The sequence below is a fragment of the Idiotropiscis lumnitzeri genome, chromosome 19, assembly GCF_059441095.1.
Source record: "Idiotropiscis lumnitzeri isolate Australia: NSW breed Sydney's pygmy pipehorse chromosome 19, RoL_Ilum_1.0, whole genome shotgun sequence".
NCBI lineage: Eukaryota > Metazoa > Chordata > Actinopteri > Syngnathiformes > Syngnathidae > Idiotropiscis > Idiotropiscis lumnitzeri.
In genome coordinates this window covers 1800402-1820989 of record NC_142409.1, presented here as the reverse complement: position 1 = coordinate 1820989, position 20588 = coordinate 1800402, and the positions used below count along the sequence as shown (strand labels likewise).

Below are 20588 nucleotides of genomic sequence, written 5' to 3'. Positions count from 1 at the left end.
TAAAAATTACAGTGAATACAATTTTGAAAATAGTTTTATACATTCATGTCAGAAGAACTCCGACATTAGCCAACCTCTGTTTAATTTGCTACATAAACGTTGTCCCCCGGTTTTGAGGCTGATAGTGTTTTCTTGGCTGCAGATTAGTCCGATGATCAACCAGTTTTAAACACGCATAACAAATTTGCACAAATTACTTTTATTCAGCCATTCTCCAGTCATTTGGGCTCGGGGAAAAATTCGACAACCAAAATCGGTTGACACAAAAATTTCTGCCTCGAAATGAGGGTGGGTCGATTACCAGAGATATAAATAGGATAATCAATTCCAAAAAGACTAGTGACTGACAGCCCGTGTTATTATTACAATAGAATACAACTTTATTTGTATTGGACATTTCACCAGTTGCAGCTGTAATAAAGCGCTTTATAAAGACATTGACCATATTAATGATTTCTCACATAAATTATGAATCAGTTAAATACAGCATTTTTTTGTGCATTTCTTCCATTGTTTAGATTTTCAAATGATCACTTAAAATGGACTTTCCAGATTAGAATGATTGTGGGATAACTATAACAATTATAGAACTAGAATTGTTCGACACGCATTTTGTCAAGGGCCAACAATATCAAATAATCAACAATAAACAGGTCTCTGGAACATTTATTTTGTAATATACTTTAATGCAAAATAAAATCTAATCAATTAATGGATTGAATTCTTGATACAATAATTCCAATGATGCAGCTACTAAACCCGACAAAGATAGACTGACTACCCGTTCACACGCGCACTAGTCTGTTTGTCTCAAAAAGTGAAGTCTTTTTTAATTCAGTTGTACCAAAAAATATGCTGCACTGCTGCTTTTTATTAGTTCATTTTCAGTAAAAAAAAATTGTCATTCTCACGTTGTTTCTGTAAAAGAATTGTTTCTTTTTCAATTGTTCTTAAATTGAAGGGTACCAATATTTTTATTCAAGAGTGTAATACAAGTTTTGCTGTTGTATTGTTGTCACGAACTGAGTCAGTTTTATCTTCTCTGCAGCCTTTGCTGGATATTGGTTTGTACATCTTCAAGCTAACGAGTGCCATTGGGGCTCAGGTATGATACACAGTGCTTCTTTGCAAGGTCATTGAAAGTATGTAAGTGTAGAAATTAGGAATGGGAAATGAACATTTTAATCATGATTAATTAAATCCAAATGAAATAAGGCAATGAAAAATGTACGTTATATATTTTTCGGACCAAGCTCAGTTTATATAGTTTTTGATCAGGAAACTGAAATCCGATATCATTTTCTTTATCTATTCATTTTGGAGGAATTTGGAAATAAGTGACGTCTTGAAAAACGCCTACTTTTAATGAGGAATATGGCCACGCCCCCCTTCGCTCTCTCCATGGTACGACAGAGTCAGTAAAGGGACCAATTACAAACTCTCCATTACAAATCATTGTACTTTCATTGCTTTTACATCCGAAAACGGTGATCAATTGTCCTTAACCTCGCCGTGGCTGATTTATATGAGAATGAGGAACTGTGGAAGTGAGTTATTTAAATATATGCTGGAAGGCCACTAGCACACTGCTTCTTTGCTGATCACGGTGAGGACACATGGCAAAAAAGCACCAGTTGGGATATTTACAGACTGAAGTGGGAATGAGTAGACATGCACATTTGGATGAGGCTTTTTTTTTTCGACTGTAGGCAACGTAACTACAACTCGCCCGTTTTATTCTTTGGAAGGCGACAGCTCTGGGCTACGCATACGCATACTTTATCAAAAATCAGAAATCCCTTTATTGTCATTGTACTCAAGTGTGCAACGAGATTAGAGAGCTCGCCTCTCCAGTGCAATACAACAATAATTCAGATAAATATATAAATTAGATAAATAAGAGAATAGTTGGTGCAATGGAAGATAATACTGAATAGGATATATGAAAACGCATCACGTTGCTGTTCTGCAAGGTAAGGGTGGTCGTGTGTGTGTGTGTGAGAGAGTTTAGAATGGAGATGGCTCTTGGAAAGAAACTGTTTCTCAGTCTATTGGTCCTTGATTTGATGCACCTGTAGCGCCTGCCAGAGGACATCAGGTCAAACAGGTGTGAGTTTGGGTGGGTATTGTCTTTGACGATGTTGAGAGCCCTTCTGAGGCACCGGGCGGTGTAGATGTCCGACAGTGAGGGGAGAGGGCAGCCAATTATCCTTTGCGCTGTTTTGACCGTCCTCTGGAGCCTCACTCTGTCCGCCTCAGTGCCGCCGCTGTACCAGGTGGAGACACAGTACGTCAGCAGGCTCTCGATGGACGAGTGGTAGAAGGCCAGCAGCAGCTTCCTTTGCAGGTTGAATTTCCTGAGGACTCTCAGGAAGTGCAGACGCTGGTGGATCTTCTTTACCACTGCTGTGGTGTTGTGTGTCCAAGAAAGGTCATCGGAGATCTGTACTCCCAGGAACTTGAATGTGTGGACCCTCTCCACACACACGCCTTCGGTGCAGAGGGGGGGCGTCACCGTCTTGTTCCTCCTGAAGTCGATGACGATCTCCTTTGTTTTTGCAATGTTGAGTTGCAGTCTGTTGTCCTCGCACCAAGCCGTCAGTCTCTGGATCTCCTCTCTGTAGGCTGTCTCGTCACCTTCCGAGATCAGACCGACCACTGTCGTGTCGTCAGCAAACTAGACGATGGTGTTGTTACCGTGGGCCGGGCTGCAGGCATAGGTGTAGAGGGCGTATAGGAGAGGGCTCAGCACGCATCCTTGAGGGGAACCGGTGCTCAGCGTACGGGTGGAGGACGTGTAGGGGCCGAGCAACACAGTCTGGGGTCTGTTGGTCAGAAAGTCCTTAATCCAGATGCGTGTGAGGGCAGGGAGGCCGAGAATGTCCAGTTTGGCGACGAGGATGTCCGGGATAATTGTGTTGAATGTCGAGCTGTCGTCTACAAAGAGCATCCTTGCATAGCTCTGCATGTTGTTCCAGGTGGCCCAGCACAACATGCAGAGCAGTGTCGATGGCGTCCTCAGTGGATCTGTTAGCCCGGTATGCAAACTGGTAGGGGTCCAGAGTGGGAGGAAGGCAGTCCCTGATGTGCTGGAGAACCAGCCTCTCGAAGCACTTCATGATGACTGGTGTGACAGCAACAGGACGGTAGTCATTCAGGAGGACGGCGGGTGACTTTTTGGGGACAGGAATAATGGTGGAAGTTTTCAAGCAGGAGGGGATGACTGCTTGAGCCAGGGAGCGGTTAAAGAACCTGCAGAAAACATGTGACAGTTGGTGGGCACATGCTCTGAGGACCTTGCCTGGTATTCCGTCGGGTCCAGTAGCTTTCCTGGGGTTAATAGCCAGGAGCGCGCGCCTCACATCGTGTTCCTCTACGGTGAGTGGGGGGGGGGGTTGAGGCATGAAGTGCGGGGGTATGACGGTTGGGGCGAGTCAAAGCGAGCGAAGAAGCAGTTAAGCTCCTCTGCCAGCGATGCACTCGGGTCTACAGAGGTCGTGCTGCTGCCTCGGGAGTTGGTGATGCTCCGTAGACCCTGCCACACCTCCCGTGGTCTGTTGCTGGCAAGGTGGGCCTCCAGCCTCCTCTTGTAGTTTGCCTTGGCTAGCTTGATGCCTTTGCTCAGGTCAGCACGAGCCACCCTGTACTGGGCTTTGTCGCCTGACCTGAAGGCAGCGTCACGGGCCTTGAGGAGAGAGCGGACCTGGCTGGACATCCAGGGCTTCGCATTTGGGAAGGTCTGTATGGTCCTGTTCAGGGACACAGTCTCCATGCAGAACTTGATGTAATAGTACACAATGCGTGTAAACATCAAGGTCCTGATGATTAAAGAGGTCCCAGTTGGTGTCTTGAAAGCAGTCCTGTAATTCACTCATGGCGTCATCACGCCAGGTTTTTACAGTCTTTGTGGTGGGCCTGAATCTGTGCCTGAGAGGGGTGTACGCAGGTGCGAGCTGCAAGGACAGGTGGTCTGACTGGCCGAGGGGGGCGAGTGGGAGGGCCCTGTATGCGTGCTTGATGTTCGAGTACACATGGTCGAGAGTGTTGTCTCCCCTCGTTGGGCACTTTTGCGTTCCAATGTGGCCACTCTCCGCTGTGGATTTGGCCTTCTCGTTGTAACTTTTTGTTTGCTGAACATTGACGCTCCCTAAGCGGCACAACGATGCACACCGTTTAAGAAGACCACCTCCAGGATAAACTGCAAAAAAAAAAAAAGTAAAGTCACAATCAGGTGGATGCAGCACTTGGATTTAGATGGCAAGGAGACTGCAAGATAAATAACTCAACATAGTACTTTTTAGGACCTGCTTTTATGCATGGAAATGTATCAATAGCAATTCATGTTTTGTTGACCTCGGGTACTGTGCAGTGGAAATGCAGCATTAATGTCATTGTTATTTATCAACCGTATTTATAGCCATATACAGTAAGTATTCCCACCTTCGGACCTCTGTCAAACGGAAATTCACTCACCCGGAAAAAAAAAACGTATGCATTAAATTTTCTACTACTATAATGTATTCACGATCGATTCCTCACAACGGAAATTCCGATATCCAGAACCCAGAAACCATCGTGAAGCCCGCAGTAGCGCAAAATCAAGCAGTTCCCCGCTCCATACAACGGAAAAACTTTCACCGCTCCGCCATGATCGGACCCAAAACGGCGACATGTAAATGACTTCTTTGACATGAGTTTTACTTAAGTTGCGAAAGATTTCAAATTCATTCATTTACATTTACGTCTGTATGTCATGGCATCCTAACGTAGAAGAACTGTAATGACCGTGGAAGAGAGTGAAATGATCCAATTAAGCGAAACAGGATATAAGGTTAAAAAAACAAAAAAAAACAAAGAATCGATTCTGGCTCAGTACGATTCCGGCAGTTTACCTGCTCAGAGGAAATTGCTTGCGGCTTGACGGACAAAGTACAGCGAATATGTCCTGGAATACTTTAACTGTTGTCGTGCTAAAACTTCCCGCTAACTGGACCGCTAATTAGAGAGAAGGCTAGATCAATAGTGCTATCTATGGGCATAGAGGACTTCGAAGCGTCCTGCGGCTGGCTTTAAAAAAAAAAAAAAGCTGTATTTTGTTAACATACTAACAACATTGTGACAAGCTTGTGTGTAATGTGTGGGTGTGTGTGCGCATGCATAAGGAAGAGTGCAGTGGTCGTTTCCCATAAAAGAAAATTCTGTTATATGGAAAGATTGGACAATGCAAATATGGTTCCGTACTAGAGAATACTTACTGTATAATTCTCTACCTACCTAGGGTCCAGCCGTTATGATGTCATACCTGCTCATCTCAGGTTTGCTGCTGACCCGGTTGAGGAGACCCATAGGAAAAATGACCGTCATGGAGCAACGGTATGAGGGAGAGTACCGCTATGTAAACTCTCGCCTCATCACCAACAGGTAAACACACCAGCAGTGAGAATTTGGAGGTGGTTAGCCTGCTTATATACTGATTTTCTTTAGTGGCCTGTGGTTGCATTGTTTGGAAGAAAATAAATCACTTTTATCATCTCAAATTACATCCTGGCTTGCCTGCATCTAACGTTTGAAGAGGTATGCACATCATTTCCTATTATTGCAAGTCTGCAAACTGTTAAAACAGCAAACCGTACCCTGTATTATTAGTGTTTTGAAATATTTTGGTTGAATTTTCTTTTCTTTTTATCTTGAACGTTTAAAACATTTAATTAAATCGCAAACTAACACTAAAACTAAGTGTTTTTGACGAAACTAAAACTAATAAAAACTAGGAAACTCACCCTGAAAACAAATTCAAACTAATTAAATTTCTAAAACAAAATGAATTTAAATTCCCCAACTATTAACTACTAACTCTTTTTATACACAGCCGCTTCATTCGCGCACACTGGAAGGCAGTGTTTCTCAAATTTAATGAGGGGGAAAAAAAATGATATACCAGTTAATTATATACCTTAATTCATGTAATTGAAGAGCATTTAATTGTTTTGGCTGTTATTCTACGTGGTTGACATACCTGAATTGACCAAAAAAACTTTGAAAAAAATGTATTTTGTGTTAAAATAATTGACTTAGGCTAATTTTCTGCGGCGTACCTGATGCTTTCTCACGGCACACTACTGTGCCAAGAATCACTGGCGTAAAGTAAACACATACTCACTGAGTGTCATGGCTAGCCTACAGTTGCAAGGTTGTGACTACAAAAAAGAAGTTGACATTTATATTTTCATGTATGTTTAGTTTGACTGGTAACGTGGGTGGAATTAAAAGCATGAAAAAACTAGAGAGAGAGAAATGCAAGTTAGTAGCCTAAATATTTGAACGGTAGGCATAGGTCCAGCTGATAAAATGTATTTTCATTAAAGGTAAACAAATTTAAAATTGCCCCCTGTCTACTTAGCTTGTCTGGGTACCTCAGTGAAAAGAAAAAAAAGAAAGTTAACTATTGTCTTTTTGTTAATTACAGTTATCCCTCGTTTATTGCGGGGGTTACGTTCCAAAAATCACCCGCGATAAGTGAAATCCACGAAGTAGTCAGCTTTATTTATTTTTTTTATATTTATTTTATTATTTTATAATGCATTTGATATGATGCATTGTTGTGGATTGTTTGTGCGTGTAGATGGTAAGTTGTGGTCCTGCAGTGCCACCTTGTGGTATTGCTGCATTCGTTTTATGCGTGCTATTTCTCCTTCTATCTTTTATTTTGTGATTCAACTTCTGGGTCACTTTGAGACGTGTGCTTATATGTTGACAGAGGAGCGGTAAAAAAGCCATTTATATTAACACACACTAGGTCAGGGGTGCCCACTCTTTCTTTTTTTATCTACTTACTTAGTTTTTGTATTTATTCAAAAATAGAATTATAATTCTTTATAGGTACGGTATATATTGACGCATAACTGCATGAAACCATATTGCACAATACAACAAGTGCACATTTTCTATCCTTTCTTTACTGATGACTTGCGCTGAATGTAATGAGTCAAGGATAGAGTCATAACAGCAGCTGCTGATAGCGAGCCTTGCGCACGCCTCCCAATGAACATTAGGCACGTTGGACGGGTACTTGGACTTAATATTTGCTCGTGCTTGCGGCTGTTGGTTGTGGTGGTGGACGGCTCCTTCATCCTGCGGGTCATTCTCCAGCACCGGGGGAAACTGCAACTGCATGCCTTCGCGCATCGCCCGCTTACCCCTGGCCCGCCTGCTCTCCGGTCAGCGCGAGACGCCTCGCCACGGAGCCCACCTCAAAACAAAAATCCTCCTCTCACTCTGTGTGGAAATACTTATCTTACATGTTCCCATATTGTTTTTATACTTTAATATTCGTTTTAGAGTTGACGGAACAAAATGGAAACTGCTAATTTTCTAGTTTGCGCTCTTATATGTGCATGTGCGGTGAGGCATGCAACAGGTCTATGACTGGCTGCTCTGCATGCGATCGACTGACACCCCCTTTGCGAACTCCTGGTCGATTGCGATCGACGCAATGGACACCCCTGCACTAGGTATAGAGCATTAATTTGATTGTTTTGGGAAAGAATTGACATTGTGATTTTCGTTATTTGACATTGTTCATAGCTCAAAATCTTGATGTGTATCCCAAGCTAAGGGAAGATAGCTGATTGTCGGAACTGTTAACTAGCGCGCTTGGAGAGCGGAATGAGGTACGGTAGTGTATAAAATGTTAAATATATTAAAAATGTAAATTATTAGTTGATGGCAAATTGAAATTTTAAATGTATTCATTTGTATTTCTTCATTCCTTTGTATTGAGTTGATAGGAGCTGAAAGAGCCAGTTCTTATTGAGCTATATTTTATTTTATGTTAGGAATTTACAAAGATTCATGTTTCGTGCTTATTGGTAAACTATGGGATTTAGAATTTACTGTGTTGTCAATAATTTAGTTGTTATTTGATTATTCTGATTTGTGAGATTCCCCCCACCTCCCTATCGACACCTGTTAGAAACTCTGCGTCCTGATTCGAAATCCAAGGGGCCGCTAAACATAGCACAATATCTCTGTAAAAAACATCCGCGAAGCCTCGATAGGTGAAGCGCAATATAGCAAGGGATTACTGTACATTAAAATCTTAAATGAAAACTTCAACATGGTCACAATAGCCAGGGATCGAACCCACAACCTCTCAGGTAGCGAAACGACCACTCTACCTCTGAGCCATGCCACCACCCAACAAACAATATAATATTAATGTGGAACGGTTTTGTTAATAAAGTTGACATTTTGCAGATTACGAGCGGAAATTCGGTGTGAATCAGTCTGTGATGACCAATGACATTGAGTGGTGTAAGAAAATGAACCCAAAAATTTATAAAAAACAACACAAATGGAGACATGTTTGCAAAAACATTACATGAAAAGTAACATATACTGCATAAATGAATTTTTTGGTTTTCTTCAGTGAGGAGATTGCATTCTACAATGGGAATGTGAGAGAAAAACAGACCATTCACACTACTTTTAAAAAACTGGTAAGTATTACTTGTCATTGTATTAATAATTGAACTTGAGTATTAATTGTGTGGCGATATGTAAATATATATATATAGTGAACCCTCGCTACTTCGCGGTTCACCTTTCGCGGGTTCAGTGCTTTGCGGGTCTAAAAAATATTCGGGGGCATTGTAGTTTCGCCGAGCGGCACGACGGGGCGCTGGAGCGGTTAGATGGCCAGCGTGCGCCGAAGAAGAGCGTGGGCGAAGAGGAGAGTGGACGAAGAAGAGCACGTTCCCCCGGGCACGATTTGGGGCGACGTTTCGCGCGGTTCGGACCATACCAGAGCTCCGGCCGGCGTGCGTAGCAGTTAAGCCGAAGAGGAAATACTTCCGCCCGGGCACGAGCGCGGCGACATTTCGCTTCGCTCGGTACCGTGCGAGAGCTCCGGAGGAGGCCGGCCGGCGTGCGTGGCAGTTGAGCCGAAGAGGAACAACTTCCGCCCGGGCACGAGCGCGGCGACATTTCGCTTCGTTCGGGACCGTGCGAGGGCTCCGGAGGAGACCGGCCGGCGTGCGTGGTACTTAAGCCGAAGAGGAACACCTTCCGCCCGGGCATGAGCGGAGCGCAAGGCTGTCAGTTATGAATGAATAAATAAATAAATGAAGAATGCCACCTTTCATTTCACAGGGCACACCGGACGGCGTACCAGCAGGTAAAAGTCGAAGTAATTAAATAAATACAAAAAGAAGTAATTGAATAAATAAAAAAAATAATAAATAATGGCTGGGGAATAAAAAAATACGTTTTAATAATAATTTTTTTTTTTTTGTTATGACATGAATTTCACTCTCTCTCTCTCTCTACCCATATATATATATATATATATATGTATATATATATATATAATTTTTTAAGCATTTTTGAAGGTGCGCCGCTACTGAGCACTTTTTTTTTTTTAAGCATTTTTGAAGGTGCGCCGCTACTTCGCGGATTTTCAGTTTTCGCGGGTCAAAAATGCTTAAAAAAACCTATACAGGTATACAGTATACCCCCCCAACCGTCACACCCCCGCACTTCATGCTCCAACTCCCCCCCACTCACCGTAGAGGAACACGATGTGAGGCGCGCGCTCCTGGCTGTTAACCCCAGGAAAGCTACTGGACCCGACGGAATACCAGGCAAGGTCCTCAAAACATGTGCCCACCAACTGTCACATGTTTTCTGCAGGATCTTCAACCGCTCCCTGGCTCAAGCAGTCATCCCCTCCTGCTTGAAAACTTCCACCATTATTCCTGTCCCCAAAAAGTCACCAGCCGTCCACCTGAATGACTACCGTCCTGTTGCTCTCACACCAGTTTGCATACCAGGCTAACAGATCCACTGAGGACGCCATCGACACTGCTCTGCATGTTGTGCTGGGCCACCTGGAACAACAGCAGAGCTATGCAAGGATGCTCTTTGTGGACTACAGCTCGGCATTCAACACGATCATCCCAGACATCCTCGTCGCCAAACTGGACTTTCTCGGCCTCCCTGCCCTCACACGCATCTGGATTAAGGATTTACTGACCAACAGACCCCAGACTGTGTTGCTCGGCCCCTACACGTCTTCCACCCGCATGCTGAGCACCGGTTCCCCTCAAGGATGCGTGCTGAGCCCTCTCCTGTACGCCCTCTACACCTACGACTGCAGCCCGGCCCACGGCAACAACACCATCGTCAAGTTGCTGACGACACGACAGTGGTCGGTCTGATCTCGGAAGGTGACGAGACAGCCTACAGAGAGGAGGTAAAGAGACTGACAGCTTGGTGCAAGGACAACAGACTGCACCTTAACACTGCAAAAACAAAGGAGATCGTCGTCGACTTCAGGAGGAACAAGACGGTGCCGCCCCCCATCTGCATCGAAAGCGTGTGTGTGGAGAGGGTCCACACGTTCAAGTTCCTGGGAGTACAGATCTCCGACGACCTTTCTTGGACTCACAACACCACAGCAGTGGTAAAGAAGGTCCACCAGCGTCTGCACTTCCTGAGAGTCCTCAGGAAATTCAACCTGGACAGGAAGCTGCTGCTAGCCTTCTACCACTCGTCCATCGAGAGCCTGCTGACGTACTGTGTCTCCACCTGGTACAGCGGCTGCACTGAGGCGGACAGAGTGAGGCTCCAGAGGACGTCAAAACAGCGCAAAGGATTATTGGCTGCCCTCTCCCCTCACTGTCGGACATCTACACCGCCCGGTGCCTCAGAAGGGCTCTCAACATCGTCAAAGACAATACCCACCCAAACACACACCTGTTCGACCTGTTGCCCTCTGGCAGGCGCTACAGATGCATCAAATCGAGGACCAATAGACTGAGAAACAGTTTCTTTCCGAGAGCCATCTCCATTCTGAACTCTCACACACACACGAGAACACCCTTACCTTGCAGAACAGCATCGTGATGTGTTTTTATATACCCTATTCAGTACTAAATTCCATTGCACTCTCTTATTTATTTATCTAATTTATATATTTGTCTGTATTATTGTTGTATTGCACTGGAGAGGGGAGCCCTCTAATCTCGTTGCACACTTGAGTACAATGACAATAAAGGGATTTCTAATTCTAATTCTAATTCTAATATCTTGAAGAAATGGACCTACAAACGTCCAGCAACATTTCCAATTGGTATTTGAGCACATTCTTCATTGAGAGCATGAACAAGCGCTGGAATAAATCTCTTCCACTGAGCATGCTTCAAAATGCGATGAACGCTAGATTTGGGAATACCTGTTTCACGTGAAATTTGCCGAACCGATTTTCTCTGAGAATTTTGAACATTATCAATAACTCCTTGCTCTCTTGCTGGGCTTGTTGATGATCTGTATCGTCCAGAATGACCCTTTCTCATACACTGGGTGCTTCCATGCTCCTCAAAGTTATCTGAGATGCGTGAAATAGTGACACGTGATGGCGCGTTTCTGTGGAACTCTCTTGTGAAGCGTCTTTGTACTTCAGCTTTATTCTCATATTTCCAGAATGTTTTTAAAATAAATTTCTTATGCTGGAATGTTAGTTGAGTTTCCTCCATTATCAAGGGTTAGACAAATCTGAAATAGGAAAAACTTATTAATAACTATGAATATTTTTAGAGTGTATACATTATTTTGGGACACCCTGTATATATATATATTGCTTATTGTTTACATTGTCTTGCATTCAATCGTTTGCAAGAGAAATCTTATATTTTGAATTGCAGTGAATTGCAAATTTTCAAAAGCAAATATCTAAAATTCACGTGAGCTCAGTCATTTTTCACTTCTTATCTTCCAGGTTGTCCATCTACATAACTTCATCTTCTTTCGTTTTTCAATGGGATTTGTTGACAGCATAATTGCCAAATGTAAGTAGAATTTTTTCTTACTTTGAAGTTCTATTATGTTTTCTTAACTTTGTCTTTTAGTCGCAAAATAAACTACAGTGATGCCCTGAGATTTTCCCCATAAATATTTAAGATGTAAACCTCACTTTCATGGCAGCATGGCGGGGATTCTCGATAATCTAGAAAGGAAGCATGTTTTGGCTGATACTGGATTTCATTTCTGACACGTTCAGGCGTGTTTGAAAGATCGCTGTAGTTAGCACACCCATATTGCTGTGTGTGTCTGATATTACCTTGTAACACTAGCACTCACACGATATCCTTTATGGTACGCTAACATATTGTAGCGGATTTAGGAGGCATTAGTCAGTGAACTCATTTATTAACAAACAAAACAGTGTAAGATTGTCCGTGTTTGACAACGAAGGAGAAACATCTCACACACTCTCTCTCGCTAATGGGGTGAGCGTTCATGAACTGGGAAATACCAGTACTCAAAGTAACAAAACATCACGTAAACAAATGCATAATTACGTTTGTTGCAAGATACTGTCTTATGCTGCTAAAATAAAAATAAAAAAAAAGTATGTTCCACCTAATATTATTCATGTCAGGATTTTTTTATTTGTACCATGTGCATTGATTTTATAAATCAATTTCCTCCTAGTAAATCATGCATACTAGTGATGAAAAGCAAAACATTTTGGATAAAGGTTCAATAAAGACAAAATTAAGCACCAATGCAAGTGTTTATTTTAGTTTGCTTTCGCACAGTGCATTTTCCTAATTTGCTGGAATGCACAGATTTCACGACCGTTTGCATTTGAAACAAGGCTTGCTACCCCAGAATAGTGAAATTTGTTTTTAAATATTTATTTTTGTATTCATAGATAGTTTTGTACAATTAGTGCCGCTAAATATAGTGTATAGCAGAGGTATTCAATTAAAAGTCACAGAGGTCCACGACTAAAATTTCTTCCAATTAAAAGGTCCTAACCAAAGTCCAACTTCCCTTAATGTCTAGCCTATGTTTACATTTTTAGTTTCAATATTTAGTCATTTTCAACAGAGCGCACTTATATACTAAATATTTAGCAATGTTCACATTAAACACCTTTGCCAGTCAAACAAATATAAGGTGTGTATTTCACATTCAATAAAATGTGGCTCCAGGAACTCAAGTTTGCCACTTCCAGAAAAAAAACAGTCAAATATCTCCTGCAGAAATATATCAAGTGCTAAGCATTGAGTTAACATCTTTTACCTTTTTTTCTCAAATCAAAGAGTTATCAGCCTAAAAAAAACGGGAAGCCTAATTATCCAAGTAAAACAGGTCAACATGTTCAGTACACAATCAATAAAAATGGCTGTCCTCATGAAAAACTAATTCAAAATGAGTTTTGACACCACCCTTTCTTTTGAATATTTTTTTAACATCTCTTAATGAGAAAAATGAGTTTGTGACTGCCCTGCCAGTGACTTAATTCTGGGTTGGAACGGAGTCAGGGCCATTGGGATTTGGTAGATTATTTCACACATCTGGGATTTGTGTTTTCCTTTAAATAATGTTTGTGCAACCAACTCCTTCACAACTTCCCCATCACTTTCACATTTTTTCATGTTTCCCCAAAATCCATGATACTTTTACTGAATATTCGTTTGCATGCCGCTGGGATGTAAACGAAAATATAAAAATCTGTTGTACTGCACTCGAAGTTCGATGTTTTTGCGTGCGCTCACTTCAAACTTCAGCGGATAACTTTGCAAAAAAAGGCGGTGCTTTGTTTCGTAGTGGCACTTCCCAATGTTGCGACGGTTTTGGAGCATATGATGCACACTGGTTTTGAATTGGCTGCAGCAAGAACAAAACTAAATTTCTCTGTCCATTCTTTTAAAACAACACGCATCAACCTTTCTAACTTTTTAGCAAGGCATACTGTCAGCAGCACTCTCTTCCGGTCTGCTGCGCAATTGGCAGTGGATCGTAAACAAAAGATTTGATTGGCTCAAATCAGTGACGCCTTTTCCGTATTAACTAGAATTGCAGCGCCAACATTTGCGAATGCGCCCTGAAAAAAATTAATCGTAGAGCGGTCATGGGTCCGGTCCGAACCATCCGCGGTCCGCCATTTGGTGATGCCGGGTGTATAGTTTTGGTTCCATTTCAAAATGCACTAAATGATAACAATGGCTAAAAAGTTTAAGGCTAGTATTGTCTTCAATTTAAGCTGTACAATCACTTATAAATATCTCAAAAATACTGCAAAGTTTGTCTTCCCTTATCGAGGCAGTATAAATACTTTGATAATGAAAAATTGCACATAGTGAAAATAATATTGACGATGATATCAATGACAATATATATCGCCCAACCCTACTTTGAACACTTTCTCAATTCCACAACATGCCTTCTCATGAGAAAGCAGAGTCTGGGGTCTCTTTCCCCATCTCTGAGTTTGAGTTGCCCGAGGTGGTTAAAAAAAACTCCTTTGGTGGCAAGGACCCGGGGTTAGATGAAGTCTGCCAATAGCTCCTGAAGACTGTAAATGTGGGGCTCTCCTGATTGACACATCATTGCAACATCGCATGGACAGATGGTTTGTTTTAACAACCCCGACGTGGCCAAGGCGGTCAGCATCACAATGACGATTCAGTTGATCCAAAGTGTGTCAAAATATTAAATATTTTATTATATGAATAATGTATAAATATTACATTAGTATTATAGTGCTATTTTTCTTTTAAAAACATTTTGGGAGACAAACACATGCAGCAAAAAGTGAGTGTGGTCAGTGAAATTAGTCTGCCACTTTCATTGGCTTCAAGTGTCTACAGGATGAACCAATATATGCGTGAAAAAATATCCTGGCTTGTAAGGGATTTTTCAAAAACTTTTCATCCCGCACTGTCAAGGGGGAAGGAGAGAGGGAAATTATTCTCTCACACAATGAGGAGGTCCTCGATTTATTACAAACACTGCAAATGCCCACCAAGCAGAACTCGCTGCTGTGATGGGCTCTGAATGAGAACAGATTGCTCAGTTTTGCGAAGTTCTCCAAACATTGCATGGCTGCCCCAGCAGCAAGCAACCTGCGTTAAAGGGTAATTTTATCTGACTAGGAATACTACCACGTGACAGCCTTCACCCAGCCCAACACAATGATGTCTCCATTATTGTAAGAGAAAAACTGAGAGAATAGAAGCCGTAAAATTTAATTTACTAATAAACATATCTGGGCATTTGTCTCTTTTTTGCCAGTCAGTCCCCACCCTCTGGCCACGATCAGGGTAGCCTTCCAGCTTCAACCTCCGGCATTATCTGGCCCGCGAAAAAACGTTTGTAGAGGTCGTCAGGCGTCAACTATCAGCAAATGTGTGAAACTTTGACAAGATATGTTAATGTGGGTCAAGGTACAGTTCTATGCTATTTTGATGTGGATATTACTTAAATTTGGTTAAGTAGGCGAATAATTTTGGTTAACGCATACATAACTACTGTGAGCCACTGCAGCCAAGCAAGCAAGCTGCCACCATTATACTTTTGCATGTTTCAGCATGTTATTAATAAGCGCACTTATAAATAACACGCTACACCCCAGGACTAAGAGTCTGCAAAAACTGCCCTCGGTATGACGCACACAGTGCACTGATGTTTGGCGTTTTTTTTTTTGCGTTTGTGCATGTTTGTGGGTACGTGCAAATGTGTGGGTATGTGTGGATCCACTGCAGACATTGCCACTGTTGTGGGATACCTGGTGGTTAGCAGGCCATTCTTAAACCTGTCCCACCCAAGACATCATCACAGCACCCAGCCTCAGCTTCTGGAGGTCAGTGATAGCTCTAACACTCATTCATAAGGACAAATGTAAATCCACTGCCTTTTCCTTAATTGCATTTTGAATTGTTTTAGTTATCGGTGGAGAAAAACAAAATCTTAATGGAAATTGAACACAAAGTACACACATTTACCTGATGGACTTTTGATTATTTCAAGACAAAAATATCTATCTCAGATCTTGATTTACCCTGTAAAGTAAAGACGAACAAATAGGAGCTGCGAAGTTAATTACAAAGTATATTTTGTGTCTCAACAGTGAATACCCTACTCACATTTTTATAAATATTTTATCCTTTCATTGAATTAATTAAAGTTGGTGTTATCACTCTCACATGTTCTCATACTGGACAGTAGAAGTTCAAAATGGAATAACTTTTTAAGTTTCTGACTATAAGAATTGTTGCTCTACATGATGGCCTAGGCCAGAGGTCAAAAACAGGCGGACTGCGGTCTGAGCCCTCACCCAGAAGCTGTGCCAAACGACCCCAGATGTATAGCCAAAACAGGTTTACAATTCATAGACGTACAGAATGCTTTTTTTACATTAGCAGCACAGTCATTGTATGCTATGCATACATTTTAAACATTGACTTTTCAGTGCAGACTAGCCAAAGACAATGGAGAGAGACATACCAGGGGAGCGGGATTAGGACTACTGCGCTGGAAAAAGATGTTAAATATGAAAAAATGTAGCGATGGAGACTTTTGCATTGAAGAAATGATGGATAAAGGGAGAGAAAATACTGAACAAATGACACATACCCAAAAATGAAAAGGGAAAGGTCAGTTACTCCTGTTTATAGTTCCCTCTGGAGCACTAATTAAAACTGCAAATAATCCGTAGACAGAGCGTAAAGATTTTGAACAAACAGCGACTGAAAATCTCAAGTGAGATGACAGAAAATCCAAGCTACATCTCAATTCTAGATGGGAAGAAAGTGAACATCTGCTCAATTGCTATAATCTGTTAAATTATGTCAAATTAAGAATTTTTTTTGTCGTGATGCTAAACAAAAAAGGGGAAATGCAAACTATTCCCGTTATATTTTATCTGATGTTGAGCCCAGTATTTCAACATGTACAATTTTCTCTTTCTATTTACTTGCACTGATTTTAAAATGCAGCCCTGGTTTTATTCAATAAATACCAGTACATTACACGGTTATCATAACTTTGATTATCCTGGAAGAATTTGCAAAGATGTGTGCCAATTCGTTCAGGACAACACACGTGATGATTCAAAACACATTTTATTTGGATTTAACTTAAAATGTAAAACATATTAGAAAAGCACTATTGAACAATGATTGGGATGAGTGTACCCAGTTTAAGGAGTGGGTCACCCCGTGACAGAAGGGTTGGTGGTTAGCTTCCCGGTTTCTCAATTTGCCTTCTTGCAATCTTGTGAATCATCATCATTCACGGCCTAAGTAATGTTCCGATTAATAATTACAATAATCGTAATAATAATAATAATAATATAACCACAAATGCATAGCAATTTCTGGAAAATGTTATTGTCTGCTAGCTTAAAGCAACACACCACTAAAAAGAAATTGCCCATCATTTGATTAGTCAGTGTATAAACAATAGTGCAAATATCAATGGCATTTGATTCCCTAAAAAAAGTTTAAACCGATTATCAAAATAAAGAAGTATCGAAATAATGACATACCTGTAGAATGATCCAAGTCAAGGTTATTCGTTCAGTCTCTTTATTGAGTGTCTCAGGTGATATTGACAGGCGCTTGGCGCATGAATCCGACTGCCGTAACGCGTGCTTCTGAAGGGGGTGTGTCCCCACACAGCTGCAAAGCATTTTCATTTATAGCATATGTGACATCTCCCCTTTTCCCAGTTAATCTCATTAACAATTCATCCTGAAATAATCTGGAACAGCGGTTGTCACAAAATAGCCATTTGCTACTCTGAACAGCAATCTTTCAAACTTAAATCTGTGATCTTTTTTCCTTTTCTTTCATACAATTTACACATAAACTAAATAACAAATATCATTCAACTATATCGCAGCGTTTAAGATATTCGAACATATTCTTAACTAGACAAATTGTTCCAACACTCAAACTTGAACATTCGTATCACAACAAGCTTCCATTCTTTTTTTTTCCCTTTTTTTTTCCTCTATCCACCCCCCCAAAGGCAATAGTCTGGTGTTTCTTTCTCTTGGTTTAAACTGGACACCTGTGCCTACAGGTTAAGTCTCATGACAGGCTTGCTGACACGTTCAGATCTCGTGATTACGGGTTGTGGCGTATGACTGTATGTCGAGTTAGTGATTTCACTTGGTTCGGAGGGGTACTGTCTCTGGGGTGGTGACATTTGTACATTGGAAATTATATCCTTCACACTCAGAGGCGGCGGGTTGGACAGTTGTTGTCGATCGAGGAGATAGTCGCGCTTGGAGAAGGAGTCTATTTCGACGCAATACTGGACCACCACTCACATCGACGAGGTAAGATATTGGTGTGACAGCTTCCTTCAGGACTTCCAAGCCTTCTCGTTGTCCAATTTCATGTAGACCGTGTCACCTGGATGAAGGACAGGTGTTGTCTGGCTCCGTGTCTACGATTGTAGTAAAAAGCTTGCTTAGCCTTCTCCTTAGCATCCTTTTGTTTGACAGCCAATCTGTTGGGCCATTTAGGTTGTAGGTTTGTCTCCAAAGTAGGCAGCGTTGTTCTAATCTTCCTACCCATTAGCAGTTCCGCAGGGCTGACCCCTGTAGTGGTGCATGTAGTTGACCTATAGGCCATAAGTGCCAACAATGGGTCCTTCTGCCTGAGAATCCTCTTTGCAATCTGCATTGCTCACTCTGCGTGGCCATTACCCTGAGGGTGAATGGGGACTGGACGTGACATGAGTAAAGCCAAGCTGTTAAGCTAACTGACGGAACTCCATACTTGAAAACTGAGGTCCATTGTCACTCACCACCTCGTCCGGGATGCCAAATCTAACAAAAGTTGATTTCAGTCTTTGTATGACTTGAGAAGTAGTGGTTGTTGGCAGGTGGAGTATTTCCAGGAACCTCGAATCGTAGTCTGAGACCACAAGATCGCACTTTTTCTCATGTTCACAGAGATCGATACTAATTAGTTTCCATGGGCGATTTGGCAGCACCGTGGGGATAAGGGGCTCCTTGTTTTGGCCTCGCTTTATCTCCAAGCAAGTTTGGCATGACTCCACCATGGTCTTGAGTTCTTTAGAGAGTCCGGGCCACCATACTGATGTTTTAGCCATATCTCTGCTCTTTGTCAGACCTTGATGTCCATCACGTATGCTTTGTAAGATCTCGGCCCTCAGTTCCCTTGGGACTACAATCCTGGTTCCTCTTATTATAATAATAATAATAATAATGCCTTTATTAGTCCCACAATGGGGAAATTCGAGATTCGAACCCAGGCCTCCTGGGGAGACTGGGTCCTGAACGCGGCGCCTTAGACCACTCGGCCATCCTGGCAGCCACGAGATTCGAACCCAGGCCTCCTGGGGAGACTGGGTCCGGAACGCGGCGCCTTAGACCACTCGGCCATCCTGGCATGATTCCATTGGCTTCTGATAGCTCGTTTTTCACTTTTGTGTAGTCTCTAATCAGTATCGGTACTTTCCTGCTGTACTCTGGCCAGCCTGACCTGATGAATTTGGCAACCTCCTGCAGTTCACTATCAGTTGCTGTTGCCCTTCTGATGCTCTCCATCTTTGCTGGAGATGCTGGGACACTCCGCAACATTGTAGCTACATAGCAGGCAACATCTTCATGTGTGTCCACACTGTCCATTTCATGTGCTTGAGGATCAGGAGAGAGAGTGTCGGCCACGATGAGGGTCTTCCCAGGCACATAGTCTGCTTTTGCGTTGTACCTCATGAGTCTCATCAATAGGCGCTGGCATCTCACAGGAACGTTGTCTAGGCTTCGGCTGTTGACAAGTGGCACCAATGGTTTATGGTCCGTCTCAAGCCTAAACTGATCCATGCCGCAGGGGTATTTATCAAATTTTTCACATGCCCACACGCTGGCCAGGCATTCCTTCTCGATCTGCGCATAGTGTGTTTCAGCTTCTGTGAGACACCTGGAACAGTATGCTACTGGCTTCCATGTTTCTCCATGGAGCTGGAGGAGAACCCCTCCCAGGCCATAGCTGCTCGTGTCCGATGACACAGCAGTGGGTCGAGTGACATCATAGAAGGCGAGAACTGGTGCAGTTGTAAGCATCTCTTTGATGTTCTGAAAGGCTGACTGCTGTGAGTGACCCCACATCCATGCTCTTCAAAAGCTCATAAAGCGGTTGACCTATAATGGATAGTTTGGGGACATACCTTTCAAGATAGTTCACCATGCCCAGGACTCTCTTTAGCTCCTGAACATTTCCTGGAGGTGCTAGTTGGCGGATGGCTTCTACCTTTCCTGGATCCGGCCTGACCCCGGACTGGTCAATGAGATGTCCCAGAAAACGTAGCTGGCTCTGTCTGAAGGAACATTTGTTCTTATTGAGTTTCAGGCCTGCTGACTCGACGCGCTGGAGCACTCTCTCCAGCCTCTCATCATGTTGCTCCATTGTGGTTCCATAGACGAGAATGTCATCCATGAAAACTTCCACACCATCCAGTCCTTGTAGCGCCTCTAGCATTTTCCGTTGGAAGATCTCCGGTGCACTTGAAATGCCATAAGGTAATCTTTTAAAACAGTATCTGCCGAAAGGTGTTATAAAAGTTGTCAACTTGCAGCTGTCTGGATGTAGTGGGATCTGCCAAAATCCACTTGCAGCATCCAGGGAGGAGAACACAGCTGCTTCACTCAACTTTGCAGTTTCGTCAGCGATGGGCAGGATGTATCGCTCCCTTTTGACTGACTCTTTTAATCGCTTCAGGTCCACACATATCCTGGCCTTGCCTGTATTTTTCTTTAGAAC

The 20588-nt window shown here is 42.5% G+C and overlaps 1 protein-coding gene across 1 annotated transcript in view; it reads left to right on the top strand.

Annotated features, from left to right (window-relative positions):
• Positions 1–20588, top strand: part of LOC148317974 (ATP-binding cassette sub-family D member 3-like) — a 78531-nt gene that overhangs the window by 35621 nt on the left and 22322 nt on the right. Inside the window, exons 5-9 of the mRNA XM_088283563.1 lie at positions 1049–1105; positions 5279–5421; positions 8429–8498; positions 11777–11846; positions 15555–15652. Of these exons, the coding sequence (XP_088139689.1) occupies positions 1049–1105; positions 5279–5421; positions 8429–8498; positions 11777–11846; positions 15555–15652 (438 nt within the window). The remainder of the gene's footprint in view (positions 1–1048; positions 1106–5278; positions 5422–8428; positions 8499–11776; positions 11847–15554; positions 15653–20588) is intronic.